At 41.3% G+C, this 20,283-nt stretch overlaps 1 protein-coding gene and 2 non-coding genes across 3 annotated transcripts in view; 1 reads left to right on the forward strand and 2 right to left on the reverse strand.

The window, feature by feature from the left end:
* Positions 1 to 290: 290 nt before the first annotated feature.
* Positions 291 to 20,283, forward strand: part of LOC125153440 (nuclear receptor coactivator 5-like) — a 48,076-nt gene continuing 28,083 nt past the window's right edge. The window contains exons 1-2 of the mRNA XM_047836595.1: positions 291 to 353; positions 9,233 to 9,299. Of these exons, the coding sequence (XP_047692551.1) occupies positions 9,241 to 9,299 (59 nt within the window). The 5' untranslated portion in view covers positions 291 to 353; positions 9,233 to 9,240. The remainder of the gene's footprint in view (positions 354 to 9,232; positions 9,300 to 20,283) is intronic.
* LOC125153855 (U6 spliceosomal RNA) lies at positions 5,538 to 5,644 on the reverse strand. The gene has a single exon (XR_007147597.1). It is a non-coding gene; the product is annotated as a U6 spliceosomal RNA (small nuclear RNA).
* Positions 15,143 to 15,351, reverse strand: LOC125153846 (small nucleolar RNA U3). The gene has a single exon (XR_007147591.1). It is a non-coding gene; the product is annotated as a small nucleolar RNA U3 (small nucleolar RNA).

The raw sequence follows: 20,283 nt of genomic DNA on the forward strand, positions 1-20,283 counted from the left end.
AAATAGACTTAAAAAAACCAAACAAACCAAGAATGAATGAAAGAGCGACTTGTGATTGAAAACATGAAAGGCAAAGGGAAGGCGGGGGAGGGAGCGAACAGCAACAAGCGACAGGGAAGAGAAATTGTAAGGGGAGAAGAACAGTCTACAAGGCAGGGCGTGGGCCCGCGCCTCCCTGCCTAAAGGGGGCGCTGTGGGCCGCCTGTGCTGCCCAGGGCGGGCTGTGGGGGGGGGGGGGGGGGGGGAAGCGCACTGGGGGCGGAGCTGCGGGCGCGCAGGGCCAGGTGGGAGTGGAGAAGCTGGAGGCAAGGAACGCGGGAGGTGCCCTGAGGGAGTTGTGGAAGTACGCCTCGGTAAGTGTCCCGCCAAGGGCAGGGAGGCCTCGCGCCACCTCACTGCAGTCCCTATGCCCCTTACTATCTCCTGGATGGGGAGTTCCGGGAGGCTGAGGCGGGCTGGTGCCTGGGAACCTGTGTTCCCCCTCCTTGGGGGCTTCAGTTTCCCCACTTGAGAAGTGGGCAGGTGGGCTGGACGCATTGCCTTACAATCAACCGGGAAGCTACAGCAACCTCTCCTGCCTCCTTTATAGCCTCCCTGCCCATCCTCTTGCTTTCCCGCCTTGGCGTGTCCTCATCACGAGCAGGTCGGAGCTCTCTGGATCAGCCTTCCCCTAGCCTCCCTTTACCTTCTTGGGAAAACTTGCTCATCTGCTGTGGCTGGCTCCAGTTCGTGCTTTTCCTCCGCTGTTTACCCTTGCAGCCGATTTGGTGATTGCACCAGGCTTCTAGAGTTAGACCTGCGTGTGAATCTGGGTGGACCACTGATGAGCTGTGTGACCCTGGGCAAGTTACCTTACCTCTCTGTGCCCCCATTTTCTCATCCCCCAAATGGGGTAATAACAGAACCTACCGTAAATGAGTTAATGTGAAGGTTTAGAGCAGATATATTTTCCTGTTGGGACATTTCCAAAGTGCCTCCGCTTCTCAGCCTGTTACCATGCAATTGTAGTTTTGCTTCAGTGATAACCTACTTGACTGCTTAATGTTTGATTAATAAATTATTCCCAGGAGGGCAGGACAGTGCTCTTATCTGCTTACCCTGTGTGGAGGAGCCTGAAGCCAGGACTGGCTAGGCTGGGCGTACAGGGGTGATCCAGATGGTTGTGCCCTCAGTCTGAACAAGAATGGCTAGGTTGGGTCTTATTTGGGGAGTTCAGCGTCTGGGCACTATCAGTCAAGGTCAATATTACTCTTGAAAGAAGGGGGCTTGCCTGGCTCATTGGGAGGAACATGTGACTCTTGATCTTGGGGGTCCTGAGGTTGAGACCCCCATTGGGTGTAGAGATTACTTAAATATATACACTTAAAAAATATTACTCTTGAAGGAATTGAATCTTGAAAGCTGCAAACTGAAATTTATGGGTTTTGTTTTGTTTTTGGTCATCTTTGTATTCCAGCTTTGTCCCAGTCCCGGGAGCAGTGAAGTGAGGGCCATGTGGCTACCTCCTGTGTCGCAACGTAAATGTCTCGTGTCGTGGCTCTGCCATAGCGGAAGAGCGAGAGCAGACAGGAGGCTACTGCAGTTCAGTGTTGGCTTTCTAATTCTGCTCTTATTTAAGTGTTGAGAATGCGCTGGAATCCCCAGCTCCTCCATTTGGGTGGGTGACCACTAGCTTCTAGGGTGAGGTTTTATTTTGCCAGTTCCCATGACACGTGGACTTGTGGGGTGACCCTGCTCCCAAGCTTGTGGTGGAAGAATTTATGTCCTCCTTACACATTTGTAAATTGACAACTAGAGTATTTTTTTTTTAATTATACTTGTAAAGAGTTGCAAAAGATATCATTACCATCCTATCCTGTGGTTTTCATATGCATGTTTTCATCCTATTTTGAGTAAAATCTAGGAGGTGTAGATTTCACTCGGGTTATGGAAATTATATGGCAGAGCACCTATCTGGCCAAATTGGGCCTCACTGTCCAACCCAGAAGAATGACTTCACTTTTTATTTTATTTTATTATTTTTAAAGAATTTATTTTTAAGTTAATAAAATCTCTACGACCTAACTTGGGGCTTGAACTTACAACCCCAAGATCAAGAGTTGTGTGCTCTCCCAACTGAGCCAGCCAGGTGTCCCCTGACTTTACTTTTTTATTTTATTTTTTTTTAACGTTTACTTATTTTTGAGGCAGAGAGAGACAGAGCATGAACGGGGGAGGGTCAGAGAGAGGGAGACACGGAATTGAAACAGGCTCCGGACTCTGAGCTGTGAGCACAGAGCCCCACGCGGGGCTCGAACTCACGGACCGCGAGATCATGACCTGGGCCGAAGTCGGCCGCTTAACCGACTGAGCCACCCAGGCGCCCCTTGACTTTACTTTTTAAAAACAGCTCCTTGAGGTATATATAATTGACATACCACATAATTGACTCATTTTAAATTTAATGATTTTTTGTAGAATTACATGATACTGTTAAGGTCAGGCATCGGGCAGGGTAAAGATGAGTCAGAGGCTAAAAAATTTTAGTAGTCAAAGGCTTTATTGGGAACTAAGGTCTCGGGCGAGGTTCTGTGGCTCAGGGACCGAGAGAGAGAGGAGTCTGGGAAGTCGCGCCTGGGTGGGGTGGGGTGGGGTGGGTTTTTTTTTAAGCTGCAGCGGTTCCGGGTTTAGGTCCGGGTGGGCCTTTTTCGCGCCAGGTCGTGCTGTCGCTCGGTGATTGGTTGACCTTCGATTCGTTCTGGCGCGCCGCTTGGGGCTTTCCCTTGGGTTGCGCTGGCAAGATGGCCGTCCCCTCCACTGTGGTTCCAGGGACATCCTGACAGATACCATTACCATAGTCCATTTTGGAGCATTTCTGTGACACCGGAAACATGCTTCCCGTTGTACCCCAGGCAACCAGTGATCTTTCTGTTTCTATGCATTTATATTACCTAGATATTTCACATAAATGGGATCAATAGTTGTTGGTTTGGCAAGCTCGTTGGGAGCTTCTGGGTGTAATCTGAAACCGGCAGAGGACAGAGAGCAGCGTTTCTGAAGAAAGAGGGAAGCCACTGCAGATCGGTAGGTGGTAGGTATAACACATACCTTGTCTTGGGCGGCTACGGCACAAGTAGATCTCCACACCCACCCACCAAATCGTAAACGTTTATTTCGAGATTTTGCCTGCGTTCAGTAATGTGTACCGTCCAGATGGTCTCAGTACCACGTCGCTATCTCAAGGCTCTGTCCTTAGGGCAGTCTCTGGGAGTGTGAAAGGCAAGCGGGAGGCACGGTCCAAGGATAGGGGAGGGAGTAAGGAGCCTCCGGCTGCTGGGATCTGCTCACAGGTCAGCCGGTGGTCATGTCCTCTCAATGACCTCCTCCACCATTAAGATGTTAGCCTTTTGTGACTGGCTTTCATTTTAGTGTACTGGTTTTTTTTTTAATGTCTATTTAGGGGCGCCTGGGTGGCTCAGTCGGTTGAGCGTCCGACTCGGCTCAGGTCATGATCTCGCAGCTCCTGAGTCTGAGCCCCGCGTGGGGCTCTGCTGACAGCTCGGAGCCTGGAGCCTGCTTCAGATTCTGTGTCTCCCTCTCTCTCTCTCTGCCCCTCCCCCACTCGCACTCTGTCTCTCTCTCCCTCAAGAATAAACAAGCATTAAAAAAATGTTTTTTAATGTTTGTTTATTTTTTAAACATTTTTTTAAACATTTTTTTAATGTTTGTTTATTTTTGAGGGAGACAGACACAGAATGCTAGCTGCGAGGTCATGACCTGAGCCGATGTCGGATGCTCAACCGACTGAACCACCCAGGCGCCCCTAGCATACTGTTTTTGAGATTCATCCATTTTGTGGTGTATATCAGTACTTAATTCCTTTTTATCACTGAATAGTATTTGATGGTATGGATGTACGACTTTTTTTACTTTTTCCTGTTCACCAGGGATGGACATTTGAATTGTTTTCATCTTTTGGCTATTGTGAATAATGCTTCTATGAACATTCTCACACAAGTCTTTGTGTGGACATAGGTTTCACTTTTCTTGGGTGGATGAGTTGAATTGCTGTTTATGTTTACCTTTTTTAAGAACCTGCCAAACTGCTTTCCAAAGTGGTCGTACCATTTTATATTCCTACCAGCAATATATGAGGGTTCCAGTTTTTTCACATCCTCACCCATACTTGTCCTTTTGATTATACCCGTCCTACTAAATGGGAAGTGCTATCTCACTGTGGTTTAAAAAAACAAACAGAATATAGCCAACGGTCAGTGGTGCCATAATAATGTTGTCTGCTGACAGAGGGTAGCTGCACTTGTGGTGAGCACAGCATAATGTATAGGCTTGTTGAGTCACTCACCATTCACTATGTGGTGCACCTGAAACTAGTGAAACATTGTATGTCAGCTATACTTGAATTAAAAAAAATTGTGGTAAAATACACATGACAAATTTGCCATCTTAACCATTTTTGAGTGTACAGTTCAGTGGTATTATGTATATTCACCTTCTTGTGCAACCAGTCTCCAGAACATTTTTATCTTGCTAAACCAATACTCCTTGCCCATTAAACAACAACTGTCTATTCTCCCTCTTCCTAACCTCCGGCAAGCACTGTTCTCCTTTCCTTTTCTATATATTTGACTATTCTAGGCACCCCACGTAAGTGGAATCCTATAGTATTTGCTCTTTTGTGTCTGGCTTATTTCATCTAGCATAATGTCCTCAAGATTCATCCCTGTTGTAGCATGTCAGAATCTCCATCCTTTTTAAGGCTGGTTAATATTCCACTGTATGGACATACCACATTTTGTTTATTCGTTCTTCCATGACGGACCCTTGGGTTTAGCTCTTATGTGTGAACTGTGCTGCCATGAACATGGGTATACAAATGTCTCTTGAGACCTTGCTTTCAATTCATTTTGGGGTATACCCAGAAGTGGAATTACTGAATGACCTGGTAATTCTATTTTTAATTTTTTGAGGAACTGCCATTTTGTTTTGTATAGGGGCTGCACCATTTTACATGCCCACCAACAGTACACAAGGGTTCCAATTTCTCCACACCTTCACCAACATTTATTATTATTATTTATTTTAATTTTTACATTTTATTTATTTTTGATAGAGCACAAGTGAGTGAGGGGCAGAGAGAGATGGAGACACAGAATCTGAAGCAGGCTCCAGGCTCCGAGCTGTCAGCACAGAGCCTGATGCGGGGCTCGAACCCAAAAACTGTGAGATCATGACCTGAGCTGAAGTCGGATGCCTAACCAACTGAGCCACCCAGGCACACCTGTTTTGTTTTGTTTTGTTTTGTTTTTTGATAGAGGCCCTTATGGGTATGATATCATTGTGGTTTTGATTTGCACTTTCCTTATGACTGATGATGTTGAGCACTTTTTCATGTGGTTTGTGCCGTGCGTACATCTTCTTTGAAGAAATGTCTACTCAAATCCTTTGCCCATTTTATTTATTTATGTAGTTAGTTTCTTTTTTTTTTAATATATGAAATTTATTGTCAAATTGGTTTCCATACGACACCCAGTGCTCATAAAAGTAAGGAACGCTTCACGAATTTGCGTGTCATCCTTGCGCAGAGGCCATGCTCATCTTCTCTGTATCGTTCCAATTTTAGTATATGTGCTGCCGAAGCGAGCACCCTTTGCCCATTTTAAAATTGGGTTGTTTTTCTTTTTATTATTGAATTGTAAGAGCTCCTTGTATGTACTAAATGTAAGCTCTTTATTAGATGCAAGAGTTTCTTTAAAACATTTTTTTAAATGTTTTTTTCTTTTTGAGAGAGAACAGGGGAGGGGAAGAGAGAAAGGGAGACAGAGGATCTAAGACCGGCTCTGTGCTGACAGCAGATAGCCCAACGCGGGGCCTGAGCTCATAAACGTTGAGATCATGACCTGAGCGGAAGTCAGAGGATTAACCGACTGAGCCACCCAGACACTCTTATCAGATATGAGATTTGTAAATATGTTTTCAATGGTGTCTTTTCACAAATTTTACAATTTTTATAAAATCCAGCTTATCAATTGTTTTCTTTTTCTTTTTTTTTTTTTTTTTTTTTTTTTTAGGTAGACTCCACATCCAGTGTGAGGCTTGCTTGAACTCACAACCCTGAGATCAAGAGTCACATGCTCTACTGACTGAGCCAGCCAGGCACTCCTAACTTTTTTATGCTTGTGCTTTTAGTGCCATATCTAAGAAATCTTTCTCTAACCCAAGGTTGTGAATATTTACTCCTATGTTTTCTTCCAAAAGTTTTATAATTTTGGCTCTTTCATTTAGGTCTGTGATCCATTTTTAGTTGATTACTGGCTATGGTGTAATCAAACATTTTAGGGTCCATCCCTGTGTTGAACATTCCACTCTTCTAGGATGGACAATACTTAGAGCCATGCTGGGAATTGGATGAAATAAGGCTCTGTTTCCTTTAGTGTCTCTTGTTGAATTTCTTTGCATTGTTCTGACTTCTCCATTTACCTTAATCTCATTCTGAAGTTTTCACACTGGGGTGATGCACTGGATCAAAGGAGATTCTGGGTGGTGAGTAATTGGTCCTTCTTTTGTGCAGTGCATAGGGTGATTGAGCAAGAGGGGGGAAGGAGGTCATAGGCATTTTCTCAGCCTGCTAGATCAAGTATATGTGGGAAAGAGCTCTTACGGAAGCAGAGGGCCTGAAATTGTCTTCAGAGTATCCATCATGCTCAAAGTCATGATCCCCACGGAAGGTCTTCTTATCCCCAGGTCCATGTACCCAATTTGAAGACTGCTACTTAAGATTCATATGAAGTGTTGGCAAGGTTGGAGAGAAATTGAAACCCTCATGTATTGCTGCTGAAAATTTAAAATGGTATAGCATATGTGGCAAGCAGTCTGGCAGTTCCTTAAAAAGTTAAACGTAATTACCATATCATTCAACAATTCCACTCCTAAGTGTATACCCAAGGGAACTGAGTACATGTTCACCGAAACCTGTTACACGAATGTTCCTAGCAGCATTGTTCATAATAGCCAAAAAGTGGAAACAACTCAAATGACCATCAGGTGGTGAATGAATGGACACTGGTATATCCACACACTGGAATATTATTCACCCATAAAAAGGAACAAATACTGAAGCATCCCACAACATTCCAAAGTATGCTAAATGAAAGAAGCCAGACACAAAAGAGGACATTCCATTTATATAAAATGTCTGATACACAATTCCAAAGAGACTGAAGGTATACTAGTGATTGTCAGAGGTGGGGAGGAGGGGAGCATAGAGAGTGACTATTGGAATTTGGGGGAGGGGGCCAGTGATGAAAATGTTCTGGAATTACTTTGTGAATGTACTAAAAAAACACATTATGTACAATTTACCTTTATTTAAAAATTAAAATGTTTTTTAATGTTGTTTTTGAGAGGGAGAGAGAGACAGAGCCAGCGTGAATGGGGGAGGGGCAGAGAGAGAGGGAGACATAGAATCTGAAGCAGGCTCCAGGTTCTGAGCTGTCAGCACAGATCCCAACAAGGGGCTCGAACCCGCAAACTGCAAGATCATGACCTGAGTGGAAGTCAGATATTTAGCTGACTGAGCCACCTAGGCGCCCCTAAAATTTACCTTTACAAGGGTGAATTTTAGTGGTGCCTAGGTGGCTCAGTGTGTTAAGCATCCAACTCATACTTTTGGCTCAGGTCATGATCTCATGAAGGTGAGATGGAGCCCTGTGTTGGGCTCTGCACTCAGTGTGGACCTGGCTTATTAGATTCTCTCTCTTTCTCTCTCTGTCTCTCTGTCTGTCTGTCTGTCTGTCTGTCTCTCTCTCTCTCTCTCCCCCTCTCCCTCCCTCTCTCCCACTCTCCCACTCCCTTTGCACCTCCCTTGCTCGCACAAGTGCATGCAGACTCTTTCTGTCTCTCAAAAAAAAAGAGGGGGGGAAGATTTTATGGTGTATGAATTATATCACTTAAAATAATGGAAAAATTCCTTATTTTGGTGCTGCTCCTTCCTCTTTATTTTAATGCTTTACTGGTTCTCCCTTTTAGTCATAGACATCTCAGCATCTTTTTGGAGGTAGACAAATGCACAAATCAATTTGTTAAGGAAAAGGAAGCCATCCTTGCTGGCCCCAAATTTGGCCTTGGACAGTGTGTTTTGGCTTTGCCATGTCTCCTTACCAAGCAGCACGTGGTTCTAAAGGAAGAGGGGACACCAAAGTGGAACTGAAATCAGTGAAATAAAATTCATATTTGTTTGTTTGTTTCATTACACATTGCCACCATGAATTTTAGTTCATACTTACCAGTGAGGTTCTTGAGCAAACGGCCCAAGAACAAAGAATTCTTGAGACATCTTTGGTGCAAAAAGGTGATTTTATTAAAGTATGGGGACAGGACCCGTGGGCAGAAAGAGCTGCACTGGCGTTGTGAAGAGTGACCAGGTATATACTTCTAAGTTAGTGGGGGTTAGGGAGAATGTAAGTCTCTAAGGAATTTGAAAATAAACCTTTCAAGACTTTTAGGGGTGCTGTTAAGATAAGGTTAAGCTGGGGCCCCTGGGTGGCGCAGTCGGTTAAGCGTCCGACTTCAGCCAGGTCACGATCTCGCGGTCCGGGAGTTCGAGCCCCGCGTCAGGCTCTGGGCTGATGGCTCAGAGCCTGGAGCCTGTTTCCGTATCTGTGTCTCCCTCTCTCTCTGCCCCTCCCCTGTTCATGCTGTGTCTCTCTCTGTCCCAAAAATAAATAAATGTTGAAAAAAAAAAAAAAGATAAGGTTAAGCTACTGTTAAGATAAGGTTACTTTTAGTCTTTAATAAAACAAAAACATCAAGGAAGTAAGGCAGCCATGAGTTGCTTGGCAGCAAGGTCATGCTCTGCGTGTTTCAGGTGTCAGTGGGCTGCAAGCTGTAAGGAGATTTAATTTAAGCTACATTTCTCTTGCCTTTGTTTCCCTCATCACTTACCTCTTTCCCTTTTTTCCAACCCATGAGGCTTTCTGCCAGTGCTTCCTGCATCATCTCTAGATTTTGCGTTGACTTAGACATTTTCTTTAGCAGAGAAATAGAGTTGGGAGGGCATCTCAGGGTTGTGATTAGCTGGTCTTCATTGTTGTGTTTGCTTGCAAATTGGTATGATGGGATTGCAGGGTGGGGGTTAGAGGCAAGCATTGCTGCTTGTAAAAGTTTCACAGTGCTAGTGATACTGTGCGAATGGTTTTCTAATTTATTCCTTAAAAAAAGCAATTTATCTTTCTAGGACTTAAGATGTCTTCAGTGGCCAGGCGTCGCAGAAGACAATATGGAACATCTTCAGTAGCTAAAAGGTAAAGTGAAATATTTAAAATATGTGTATTGGTCTTTAGATGTTCTCAGAGTAAAATAGCAAAATTATAGGAAGACATAATCCAGATATGAAGGTTTAATTTTGGTGATTGTTGTTGATTTTACTTAAAAATTTTTTTTTAACGTTTTTTATTTATTTTTGAGACAGGGAGAGACAGAGCATGAACAGGGGAGGGTCAGAGAGAGGGAGACACAGAATCTGAAACAGGCTCCAGGCTCTGAGCTGTCAGCACAGAGCCCAATGTGTGGCTTGAACTCACGGACTGTGAGATCATGACCTGAGCCGAAGTCGGCCGCTTAACCGACTGAGCCACCCAGGCGCCCCAACTTTAATTTTAGTTTATATAATTTAAAAAATGACGTTCTTTTAAATCTTCTATTAGCAATTTACTTCTAGTAATTTAGTAGTAATCTAGTAGTAATTACTACTTCTAGTAGTAATTTTTTTTTCCAGCTTTTAATTTTGGAATATAAACTCCTTGGAAGTACAGTAAATTTGTTTTTAAATATTCAGACAACACTGAAATGCAAAACACAAAGAAGTGCAAATTTTCTATGGTTTTCTATGGGGTTGGTGCCCCATCCCTGAGCATTTGCCACTCAGTATACGTTCTTTAGGCTTTTTGTTATATTGTTAGAAAAATCTGTAAACAAGCTAACCTCTTGATTTAAAAAAAATTTTTTTTAACGTTTATTCATTTTTTGAGAGAGAGAGTGAGTGAGTGGGGCAGGGGCAGAGAGAGAGGGAGACACAGAATCTAAAGCAGGCTCCAGGCTCTGAGCTGTCAGCACAGAGCCCGATGCGGGGCTCAACCCACGAACCACGAGATCGTGACCTAGCTGAAGTCGGATGCTCAACCTACTGAGCCACCCAAGCACCCCCAACCTCTCAATTTTTAAATATTTGAGGGTAGTTTGCAAACTTCATTGTATACTCAACATTTTATCTCTGTAATCACCAAAACAGATACCATCAAATCTTTGTACTTTTTTTCCCCCTGCACTGTTATTTTTATACATTACGTGTAAGTTATATTATATATATATATATATCATAAAAATTACCATTTTAACCATTTTTTAGATTGTAGTTTAGTAGTACTATGTTCACATAGTTGTGCAACCATCATTAGCATTCATCTCCAGAACTTTTTCATTGTCCCAGACTGAATCTCTGTCCCTGTGAAACACTTACTCCCCACTTCCCCTCCCCCTAGCCCGATCAGAATGTCCTTTTTAAAAAATTTATACCATCTCAGCCATTTTTAAGTATAAAATTCAGTAGTGCTAAGTATATGTGCATTGCCATGAAACAGATCTCCAGAACTTCTTCATCCTACAGAATTTAAACAGTACCCTTTATTTTTTTTATTTTTTAAAAATGTATGTATGTATGCATGTATTTTAGAGAGAGAGAGAGCGAGAGCATGCATGCAAACAGGGGAAGGGCAGAGAGATAGGGAGAGAGAGAATCCCAAACAGGCTCCACGCCCAGTAAGGAGCTTGTGTTGGGGCTCAGTCCTACCACTGTGAGATCATGACCTGAGCCAAAATCAAGATTCAGACACTCAATCAACTGAGCCACCCAGGCGCCTCTACCCCAGCCTTAAATAACCATCATTCTTGCTATTTCTATAAATTTGACTACTCTGGTGTTGAGTCCTGCCCAACCTATTGATGGTGATGCTCTCAGCTAGGAATGCCTGAGGCAGTTGCCTGGGCCTGTCTTAACCGCAGTGAGCCCCACTGATATTTCCCCCACAAGGGCCAGTGATGTGACTGGACTAATCCTTGTGGTTCTTATGACTGCAGGATGCACTTCAAAAATAATTAGGGAATTTGAGGAACAGAATTTATTACTCACAAGTCTTGGAGGGTACATGGTACAAGTGAGGTTGCAATTAGAGAGAGGGATAGAGAGGGGAGCTGGGGCATGATTTTATTAAAGTCCAAGGGTGGAATGTCTGGCGATTTGTGGGGTCACTCATTATTGGCTAATTTGAAACACAAGAGCGGAAATTAGGGCATGGGAAAGTGGAAGCAGGGTCACTCAAGCGGTCAGTTATCTAAGTCACCCAGGACTTTCTGTAAGGGGAACTAAATGGGTGTGGGTGACCTAGTTCCTAATCTGATTGTTTTACCTAGTGGCTGTGTCGTATACCTGGCAATATGTTTATTCAAGATGGCTGTCTTTTAAAATGGGTACCTTGGCAATTAGAAGTTTAATGTCAGACATTTACTCTACATTTAGTTACCTCATATAAGTGAAATCATATAATATTTGTACTTTTGGGACCGACTTATTTCACTTAGTATAAGGTCCTCAAGATTCATCCATGTTGTAGCATATGACAGGATTTCCTTCCTTTTAAAGCAGCGTAATATTCCACTGTATGTGTGAGGGTTAATTTTGTATATTAACTTGGCTGGATCATGGGGTGCCCAGATATTTGGTCAAACATTATTCTGGATACTTCTGTGAGTGTGATTTTGGATGAGATTAACATTTAAATTGGTGGGCTCTGAATAAGGAGCCCTCCAAAATGTGAATGGCCTCATCCAATAAGTTAAAGGCCTGATAGAATAAAGAAGATCCACCTTCTTTAGCAATTGAGAATTCTCCAGAAGACTGCCTTTGGACTTCATTTACCACATCACTTCTTGCTGGTTCTTCAGCACACTGCCTTCAGACTCAAACTGGAACACTGGCCCTCTTGGGTCTCTACCCTGCCAGTCTATCCTGCAGATTTTAGATGTGCCAGCCGCTGTAGTCAAGTGAACTAATTCTTTATGATAAATCTCTAGGTATACATCCTATTGGTTGTGTTTTTCTGGAGAACTAACAAATATGGTATGTTAAGTTCTCCATTCTTCCACTGATGGACATTTGGATTGCTTCCACTTCTTGCTAATTATGAATAATGCTGCAATGCACATGAATGTGCAAATATCTCTTAGAGAGATATTGCAGTTCTTTTGGATATATACTCAGAAGTGGGATTTCTGGATCATATGGTAGTTCTAATTTTAATATTTTGAAGAGCTGCCAGACTATTTTCCTATTAGCTCTTGCACCATTTCATAATCCCGCCAACAGTACACAAAGGTTCCAACTGCTCCACAACCTCGCTAATACTTGTTTCTGTTTTTTTGATAGTAGCCATCTTAAAGGATATGAAGTGATATCGTGTGTGTGTGTGTGTGTGTGTGTGTGTGTGTGTGTGTGTGTGTGTAAGTAAGCTCTATGCCCAATGTGGGGCTTGAACTCACAACCCGGAGATAAAGATTCGCATGTTCTACTGAACTATCCAGACAGGGGCACCTTATTGTGGTTTTGATTTGCATTTCTTTGATGATTAGTGAAATTGAGTGTCTTTTCAGGTGCTGATTGCCTATTTGTATATATTGTTGGAGAAATGTCTATTCAGGTCCTTTGCCCATTTTTGGATTGGGTTATTTGTTTTTTGTTGTTGGGTTGTAGGATTTCTTTATATATTCAGCATATAAATCCCTTATTGGATATATGATTTGTAGATATTTTCTTCCATTTTGTGTGTTGCCTTTTCACCCTGTTTGCACAAGTTTTTTTTTTATTTGCACAAGTTTTTTTTATTTTGGTATAATCTAATCTATTTTTTTCTTTTGTCATCCTTGCTTTTAGTATCACATCCAAGAAATCATTGCCAAATCCAGTGACATAAAGCTTTCCCTCTGAGAGTTTTATAGCTTCAGGTCTTATATTTAAATCTTTGATCCACTTTGGAGCATCTGGGTGGCTCAGTCGGTTAAGCCTCCGACTCTTGGTTTCAGCTCAGGTTATGATCTCACGGTTCCTGAGTTTGAGTCCCACATTGGGCTCCATGCTGATAGTGTGGAGCCTGCTTGGGATTCTTTCTGCCTTCCTTTCTGCCTTTCTGCCTTCCTTTCTGCCCTCTCTTTCTGCCTTCCCCTTCTCGCTCTCTCTGTCTCTCTCTCAAAAATAAGTAAATAAACTTAAAACAAATTTTTAAAAAATGAATAAATCTTTGATGCACTTTGAGTTAATTTTTGTATATGGTGTAAGATCAAAGGGTCCAACTTCATTCTCTTGTATTGGATGCTAGTTTTCCCAGCACAATTTGTTGAAAAGACTGTCCTTTTCCCATTGAATGGTCTTAGCCCTTTCTAAAAATTATCTAAGCCTTACATGTGAGGGTATATTACTAGGCTTTCTGTTCTGTTCTTTTGGTCTACATGTCTATTTCTATGCCAGTATCACATTGTTTTTATTACAGTGCTTTGTAATAAGTTTTGAAATCAGGAAGTGTGAAACTTCCAACTTGGTTCAAGATTATTTTGGTTGTTTTGGGTCCTTTGGAATTCCATATGAATTTTAGGATGGAATTTTCATCTATAAAAAGTTGTTGGGATTTTGGTAGGAATTGCTTTGAATCTGTAGATTGCTTCAGGTAGTATTGACATCTTAATAATACTAAATATTCCAATAAATTAACATGGGATTCTTTCCTATTGGTGTCTTCTTTAATTTCTTTCAAAAATACTTCATAGTTTTCAGTGTACAAGTCTTTTACCTCCTTGTTGAAGTTTATTCCTAAGTAGTCTATTCTTTTTGTTGATATTGTAAATGGAATTGTTCTCTTAATTTCCTCTCATATTGTTAATTGTTAGTATATAGAATTGCAACTAGTTTTTGCAAGTTGATTTTGTGTCTTGGAATTTAGCTTAATTTATTAGTTCTCACAGGTGAGATCATTACCTAAGTTGAAATCAAGAGTCAGACGCTCAACTGACTGAACCACCTAGGCACCCCTTCTAACAGGGTTTTTAAGTTATTTTTGGTGCAGTCTCTATAGGGTTTTCCCTACATATATAACATCATTCCATTAACAGAAATAATTTTACTTCTTCTTTTCCTATTTGGGTGCCTTTTATTTCTTTCTCTTGCTTAATTGTTGTGACTAGGACTTGCAGTCTTATACTGGGAAGAGATGGTGAGAGTGGACCTCTTTGTCTTGTTCCTGACCTTAGAGGGAGAGCCTGCAATCTTACCATTAAACATATTAGCTTTGGTCTCTTTCTATATAACCTTTATTATGTTGAGGTTGTTTTCTTGTATTCCTAGTTTATAGAGTGGTTTCTTTGTTTTTAATTATAGAAGTGTTGAATTTTGTCAAAATGCTTTCTTCATCAGTTGAGACGATCATGTGAATTTTTCCTTCATCCGGTTAGTGCAGAGTATCACACTGATAGATTTTCATATGTTGAACCATCCTTGCATTGAGGTTATGGTGTATAGTCATTTTATTTATTAAAAAATTTTTTTTAATGTTTATTTTTGAGAGAGAGAGAGAGAGAGAGACAGAATGTGAGCAGGGGAGGGGCAGAGAGAGAGAGAGACACAGAATCTGAAGCAGGCTCCAGGCTCTGAGCTGTCAGCACAGAGCCCGACACGGGGCTCGAACTCATGAGCTGTGAGATCATGACTTGAGCTGAAGTCGGACACTTAACCGACTGAGCCACCCAGGTGCCCCAGTGTATAATCATTTTAATGTTCTGTATATAATCATTTTAATCCTGCTTGTTAATATTTTTTTGAAGATTTTTCCATCAGTGTTTATAAAGGACATTGATTTATAGTTGTAGTGTCTTTATCTGGTTTTGGTGTCAGGGTAATGCTGGCTTTATAGAATGAGTGAGAAATTGTTCCCTGCTCTTCAATGTTTTGGAAGAGTTTGAGAAAGATCTGTGTTAATTCTTTAAAGCTTTGGTGGAATTCACTGGTGCAGCCCTCTGGTTTTGGGCTCTTCTTTATGGGAGTTTTTTGTTTGTTTTTGTTTTCTTCCTCTTGCTCTCCTAAAGGAAGAGAAGAATGATCATCAACAGCAAAAGACAGCTGCAGAAGCAACCCCCAGAGCCACCTTCATCCTCAGGAGAGAATGCTATACCTCCTTCTCATGGTTTTGGGTACTCTACACATTCAGAGAAACTTCTGTAGTAACAAATTCTAGGAATGATCCCTGAAAGTATAGTCTTTTGTGGAGGTTTTAAATTAATGATTCAGCCTTCTTGCTCATTACATGTCTTTTCAGATTTTTTATTTGTTCATGATTCAGTCTTGGTAGGTTGTGCGTTTCTAGGAATTTGTCCAGTTCTTCTAGGTTATCCATTTGTGGTATATAATTGCTCATAGTGCTCTCTTATAATCCTTTTTTTTTTTTTTTTAATGTAAAACTGGTAGTAGTGTCCTCTCTTTTATATCTGATTTTAGTTATTTATGTTCTTTCTTTTTTGTCTTTTAGCTAAAGGCTTATTAATTTTGTTGATCTTTTCAAAGAACCAATTCTTGGTTTTATTGAGTTTTTTTTTCTCAATTGTTTTTCTAGTCTTTATTTATTTATCTCTGATCTAATCTTTATTATTTCCTTCCTCCTAGCTTTGGGTTATTTGTTCTTTTTTCTAGTTCCTGTTTTTTTTTTAATGTTTATTTTGAGAGACAGAGAGACAGAGAGAGAGAGAGAGAGAGAGAGAGAGAGAGAGAGAGAATTCCAAGCAGGCTCCATGCTGGGAGCCCAGAACCTGATATGGGGCTCAAACTCACGAACCATAAGGTCATGTCCTGATCTGAAATCAAGAGTGGGATACTAACTGACTGAGCCACCTAGGTGCCCCTTCTTTTTCTAGTTCTTAAGTGGTAAAGTTAGGTTGTTGATTTGAGATCTTGTTAAATGTAAATGTTTACAGCTCTCCTTTTTTCTCTTAGAATTACTTTCACTGCATTTCAGAAGTTTTGCTATGTTGTGTTTTCATCTTCATTTGTCTCAGGTATTTTCTGATATTCACTGTAGTTTCTTTGACCCTTTGGTGTTTAAAAGGGGGGGGGAATTTCCCCATTTTTATGGATTTTTCAGTTTTTCTTCAGCTATTGATGTCTAGTTTCATTCTGTTGTGATCAGTACAAGATACTTTGTATGATCTCCATGTTTTTATTTTCTATTTATTTATTTATTTAATTTTTTTCTTAACATTTATTTTTGAGAGACAGAGACAGAGAACAAGCAAGGCAGGAACAGAGAGAGGGAGACACAGAATCTGAAGCAGGCTCCAGACTCTGAGCTGTCAGCACAGAGCGCCACGCGGAGCTCGAACTCACAAACCGTGAGATCATGACCTGAGCCGGAGTCAGTTGCTTAACCGACTGAGCCACCGAGGTGTCCCTGATCTCCATGTTTTTAAATTTATTAAGACTTGTTTTGTGACCTAACATGGTATATCCTTAAGAATATTCAACGTGTACTTGAAAAATGCATATTCTGCTATTGTTGGGTTGAGTGTTCTATAGTAGTTGATGCCTCTTAATTCTTAAATCTATACGTTCCCTCATCTTTTTTTTTTTTCCTAATATTTTGTTGTTATTGAAGAAGCAGGTCCTTTGTTTTCTAGGGTTTTCCACAGGCTATGCCAGTTGCCTCTTATAGTGTCATTTAACTTGTCTTTCTGCCTCTTGTATTTCCTGTAAATTATAGGCAGATATAGATGTGTGACAGGATTCAGGTTCTTTTTTGGCAACATAATTCCATAGGTGATATACACTTCTATTGAAAAGAACCTAATGCCTAATTGTCCTATATATGTTGTTAGCAACCATTGATTTAAAAAAAAAATTTATTTTAACTTTTAAAGTTCATTTTATTTATTTTGAGAGAGAAAGAGAGCACAATCAAGGAAAGGGTAGAGAGAGGGGGAGAGAGAGAATCCCAAGCAGGCTCTATACTGTCAGTGCTGAGCCCAACGCGGGGCTTGAACTCATGAACTGAGAGATTGTGACCCGAGCCAAAACCAAGAGTCAGGCCCTCAACTGACCGAGCCATGCAGGCACCCCAGCAACCATTGATTTTTATCTGTGTCCATTCATTTACTGGTTGTTGCAGGATGTTTGATAATTTATTATTTGATTATTCTCTCATTATTTATTAGGTGGACTACTCATATAATACCCCCTTGTAAACAGTTTGGTTATTCTCAGATATGGTTCCAATTGGAAAGAAAAATCATTCATCTTTAGAGTCCCTTTTAATTAAAAATTTTTTTTAATGTTTATTTATTTTGGAGAGAGAGAAAGGGACAGAATGCAAATGGAAGAGGGGCAGATAGAGGGAGATATAGTATCCCAAGCAGGCTCCAGCCTCTGAGCTGTCAGTACAGAGCCCAATGCTGGGCTCGAACTCACAAACCGTGTACCACAAGATCGTGACCTGAGCTACAGTCGGATGCTTAACCGACTGAGCCACCGAGGTGCCCCTTTATAGTCCCTTTTAAAAGGAAAATGCACAACATTAAATGTATATATTATTGTAAGAAGGTTCCCTAATTTCAGATATGAAAAAGTGCAAGTTTTACATTTGAGAAAAATACAGTAGTGGTGGTCATAATTGACCTTGAGTAGCCAAGAAACAGACAAATGATGAAAAACTATTTCAGTTATTAAAGAAGGACGGGATGGGTCTAGTACATTTTATTTACAAAGGCTTATTGGAAAAAGCTTAAAGTGGGGGTGCCTGAGTGGCTCAGTTGGTTAAGTGTCCAACTTTGGCTCAGGTCATAATCTCATGGTTTGTGAGTTGGAGCCCCCCCATTGGGCTCCATGCTGATGGTGCGGAGCCTATTTGGGATTTTTTTTCCTCTCCCTCTCTCTCTCCCATGTGTGTGCGTTCTCTCTCTTTCTCTCTCTATCAAAATAAACTTTAAAAAGAAAAAGCTTAAAGTGAAATCTTTGACACTATGTGTGTATGTGAACTATCTTATATGTTACCTGTATGATATGTAAGATATCTTACATATCTAACATGTAATATGTTTTGTTTATTGGTAATATATCAATATATTGGGATTTACATGGAATATATAGAAGAGTAAAAGCACTAGAAGTAATTTTTCCATGTTTATGCAGCATATTCTAAGGAAGAGAGACACATGATCTAGCAGATATGAGTGCATTGCTGGGGAGGTACATTCCAGAAGTGACTGGTATATAGTGAAGAGAGCATTTGACTGAGGGTCAGGATATTGGAGTTAAGTGCTGCCTACTGTTTACCTTGTTACGTTGGGTTTTGTTAGCATGTGTTGAATGAATGGATAAACCGCCCTCTTTGTTTCCTTAACATTAGTTTACTTCCCTATAAAATACAGAGGTCTCTGTCTACTCTACTGAGTGTAGCCGGTACAGATGGCATAGTGGATATAAAGATTGTACTGTTCTGTGCAGGTGTTGTATTGGCGGGGGGAGGAAGTCAAATGATCTATGGTGGAAGAAGTCAAATGTTCTAGGTTCTAGATTGGATGTCTGACTCCTTATTACATGTTAGCCAAACAGTCTTTGGATTTCCATTTTAGTTCTTTGGTTACTTGTTATCAGGAGTGAGGGAGGTCTAAGTGTTCCGGTCACTGAAAGATATGTTGAAAATTAATGAATTGGTCCTTGAATTTGGAAATTGGGATCTGTGGGTTGGATTGTTGTGAACTTGTGTCCTGGACCTGATCACACCTGTGTGATTTGGGAGACTATCTGGCTTCTGAACCTGCAAAGCTGAAGACCTATGCAGACCTTTACCAAAGTCAAGATTACCTCATGGGGCCTTTCAGCTAACCTGGGCTTTACTGCCAACCATCTGAAAACTGTTGCGATTAGATTTTTCCTGGGGAAGTCCTGGAAAAGTTACAAAATCAGAAGTTATAAAATCAGAAATTGCTTATGAAGATAAATTCCCTATTTGTATTCCCGAAATATTTTTTAGTGTCTTGGGATGATATTTTCTTCATTAGTGTAATCTCTCTCCTTTTTTTTTTTTTTTTTAATGTTTATTTATTTAATTTTGAGAGAGCAAGTGAGCACGCATGAGCAAGGGAGAGGCAGAGAGAATCCCAAGCAGGCTCCGTGCTGCAGCATGGACCCTGACAAGGGGCTTGATCTCACGAACTGTGAGGTCATGACCTGAGCCAAAATCAAGAGTTGGATGCTTTTTTTTTTCTTAACGTTCATTTATTATTGAGAGAGAGAGAGACAAAGCATGAGCAGGGGAGGGTCAGAGAGAGAGGGAGACACAGATCCGAAGCAGGCTCCAGGCTCCGAGCTGTCAGCACAGAGCCCGACGCGGGGCTCGAACTCACACACTGTGAGATCATGCCCTGGGCCGAAGTCAGACGCTCAACCGACTGAGCTACCCAGGCACCCCAAGAATTGGATGCTTAACCGACTGAGCCACCCAGGCACCCCCATCATTAGTATAATCTGAATATGGTAGAGGATGTGCATACCTGCACACATATGTTTATGTGTATATATAACGTTTCTAGTTACATTAATTCATGAAAGTAGTTTCCACGAGTTAAGCATGACCGTGCAACTGCTTTGAAGAGTGTGGCACTCACTCCAGTACTTCCAATACTGGAACCAGGATTCAATACTTCCTCCAGTATGATCTTAGGTTCTTTTTGCAAATGCCCACAGGACCCTGAAAGAATTAGAATATATTCGTTTTCTAGGACCTCCATAACAAAGAACCACAAACTAAGTGGCTCAAGATGATAGACATTTACTCTCACAGTTCTGGGGGCCAGAAGTCTGAAATCAAGGTGTTGGTTCCTTCTGGAGGCTCTGAGGGAGAACCTGTTCCATGCCTCTCTTCTAGCTTCTGGCCGGTGTAGTCAGTGCTAGACATTTCTTGGCTTGGAGCTGCATCATTCCAATCTCTGCCTCTGTAGTCACATGGTGTTCTCTCCCTGGGTCTTTGTGTCAAATTTTCCTTTTATGTCCAAATTTCCCAATGAGACTGGTGTTTGGATTAGGATCTACCCTAATCCAGCATGACCTCATCTGGATTACATCTACAAAGACCCTCTTTTCAAATAAAGTCATAGTCATGGGTACCAGGGGACACAATTCAGCCCACAACAGAGAGTAAACTGAAT

The sequence above is a fragment of the Prionailurus viverrinus genome, chromosome E2, assembly GCF_022837055.1.
Source record: "Prionailurus viverrinus isolate Anna chromosome E2, UM_Priviv_1.0, whole genome shotgun sequence".
NCBI lineage: Eukaryota > Metazoa > Chordata > Mammalia > Carnivora > Felidae > Prionailurus > Prionailurus viverrinus.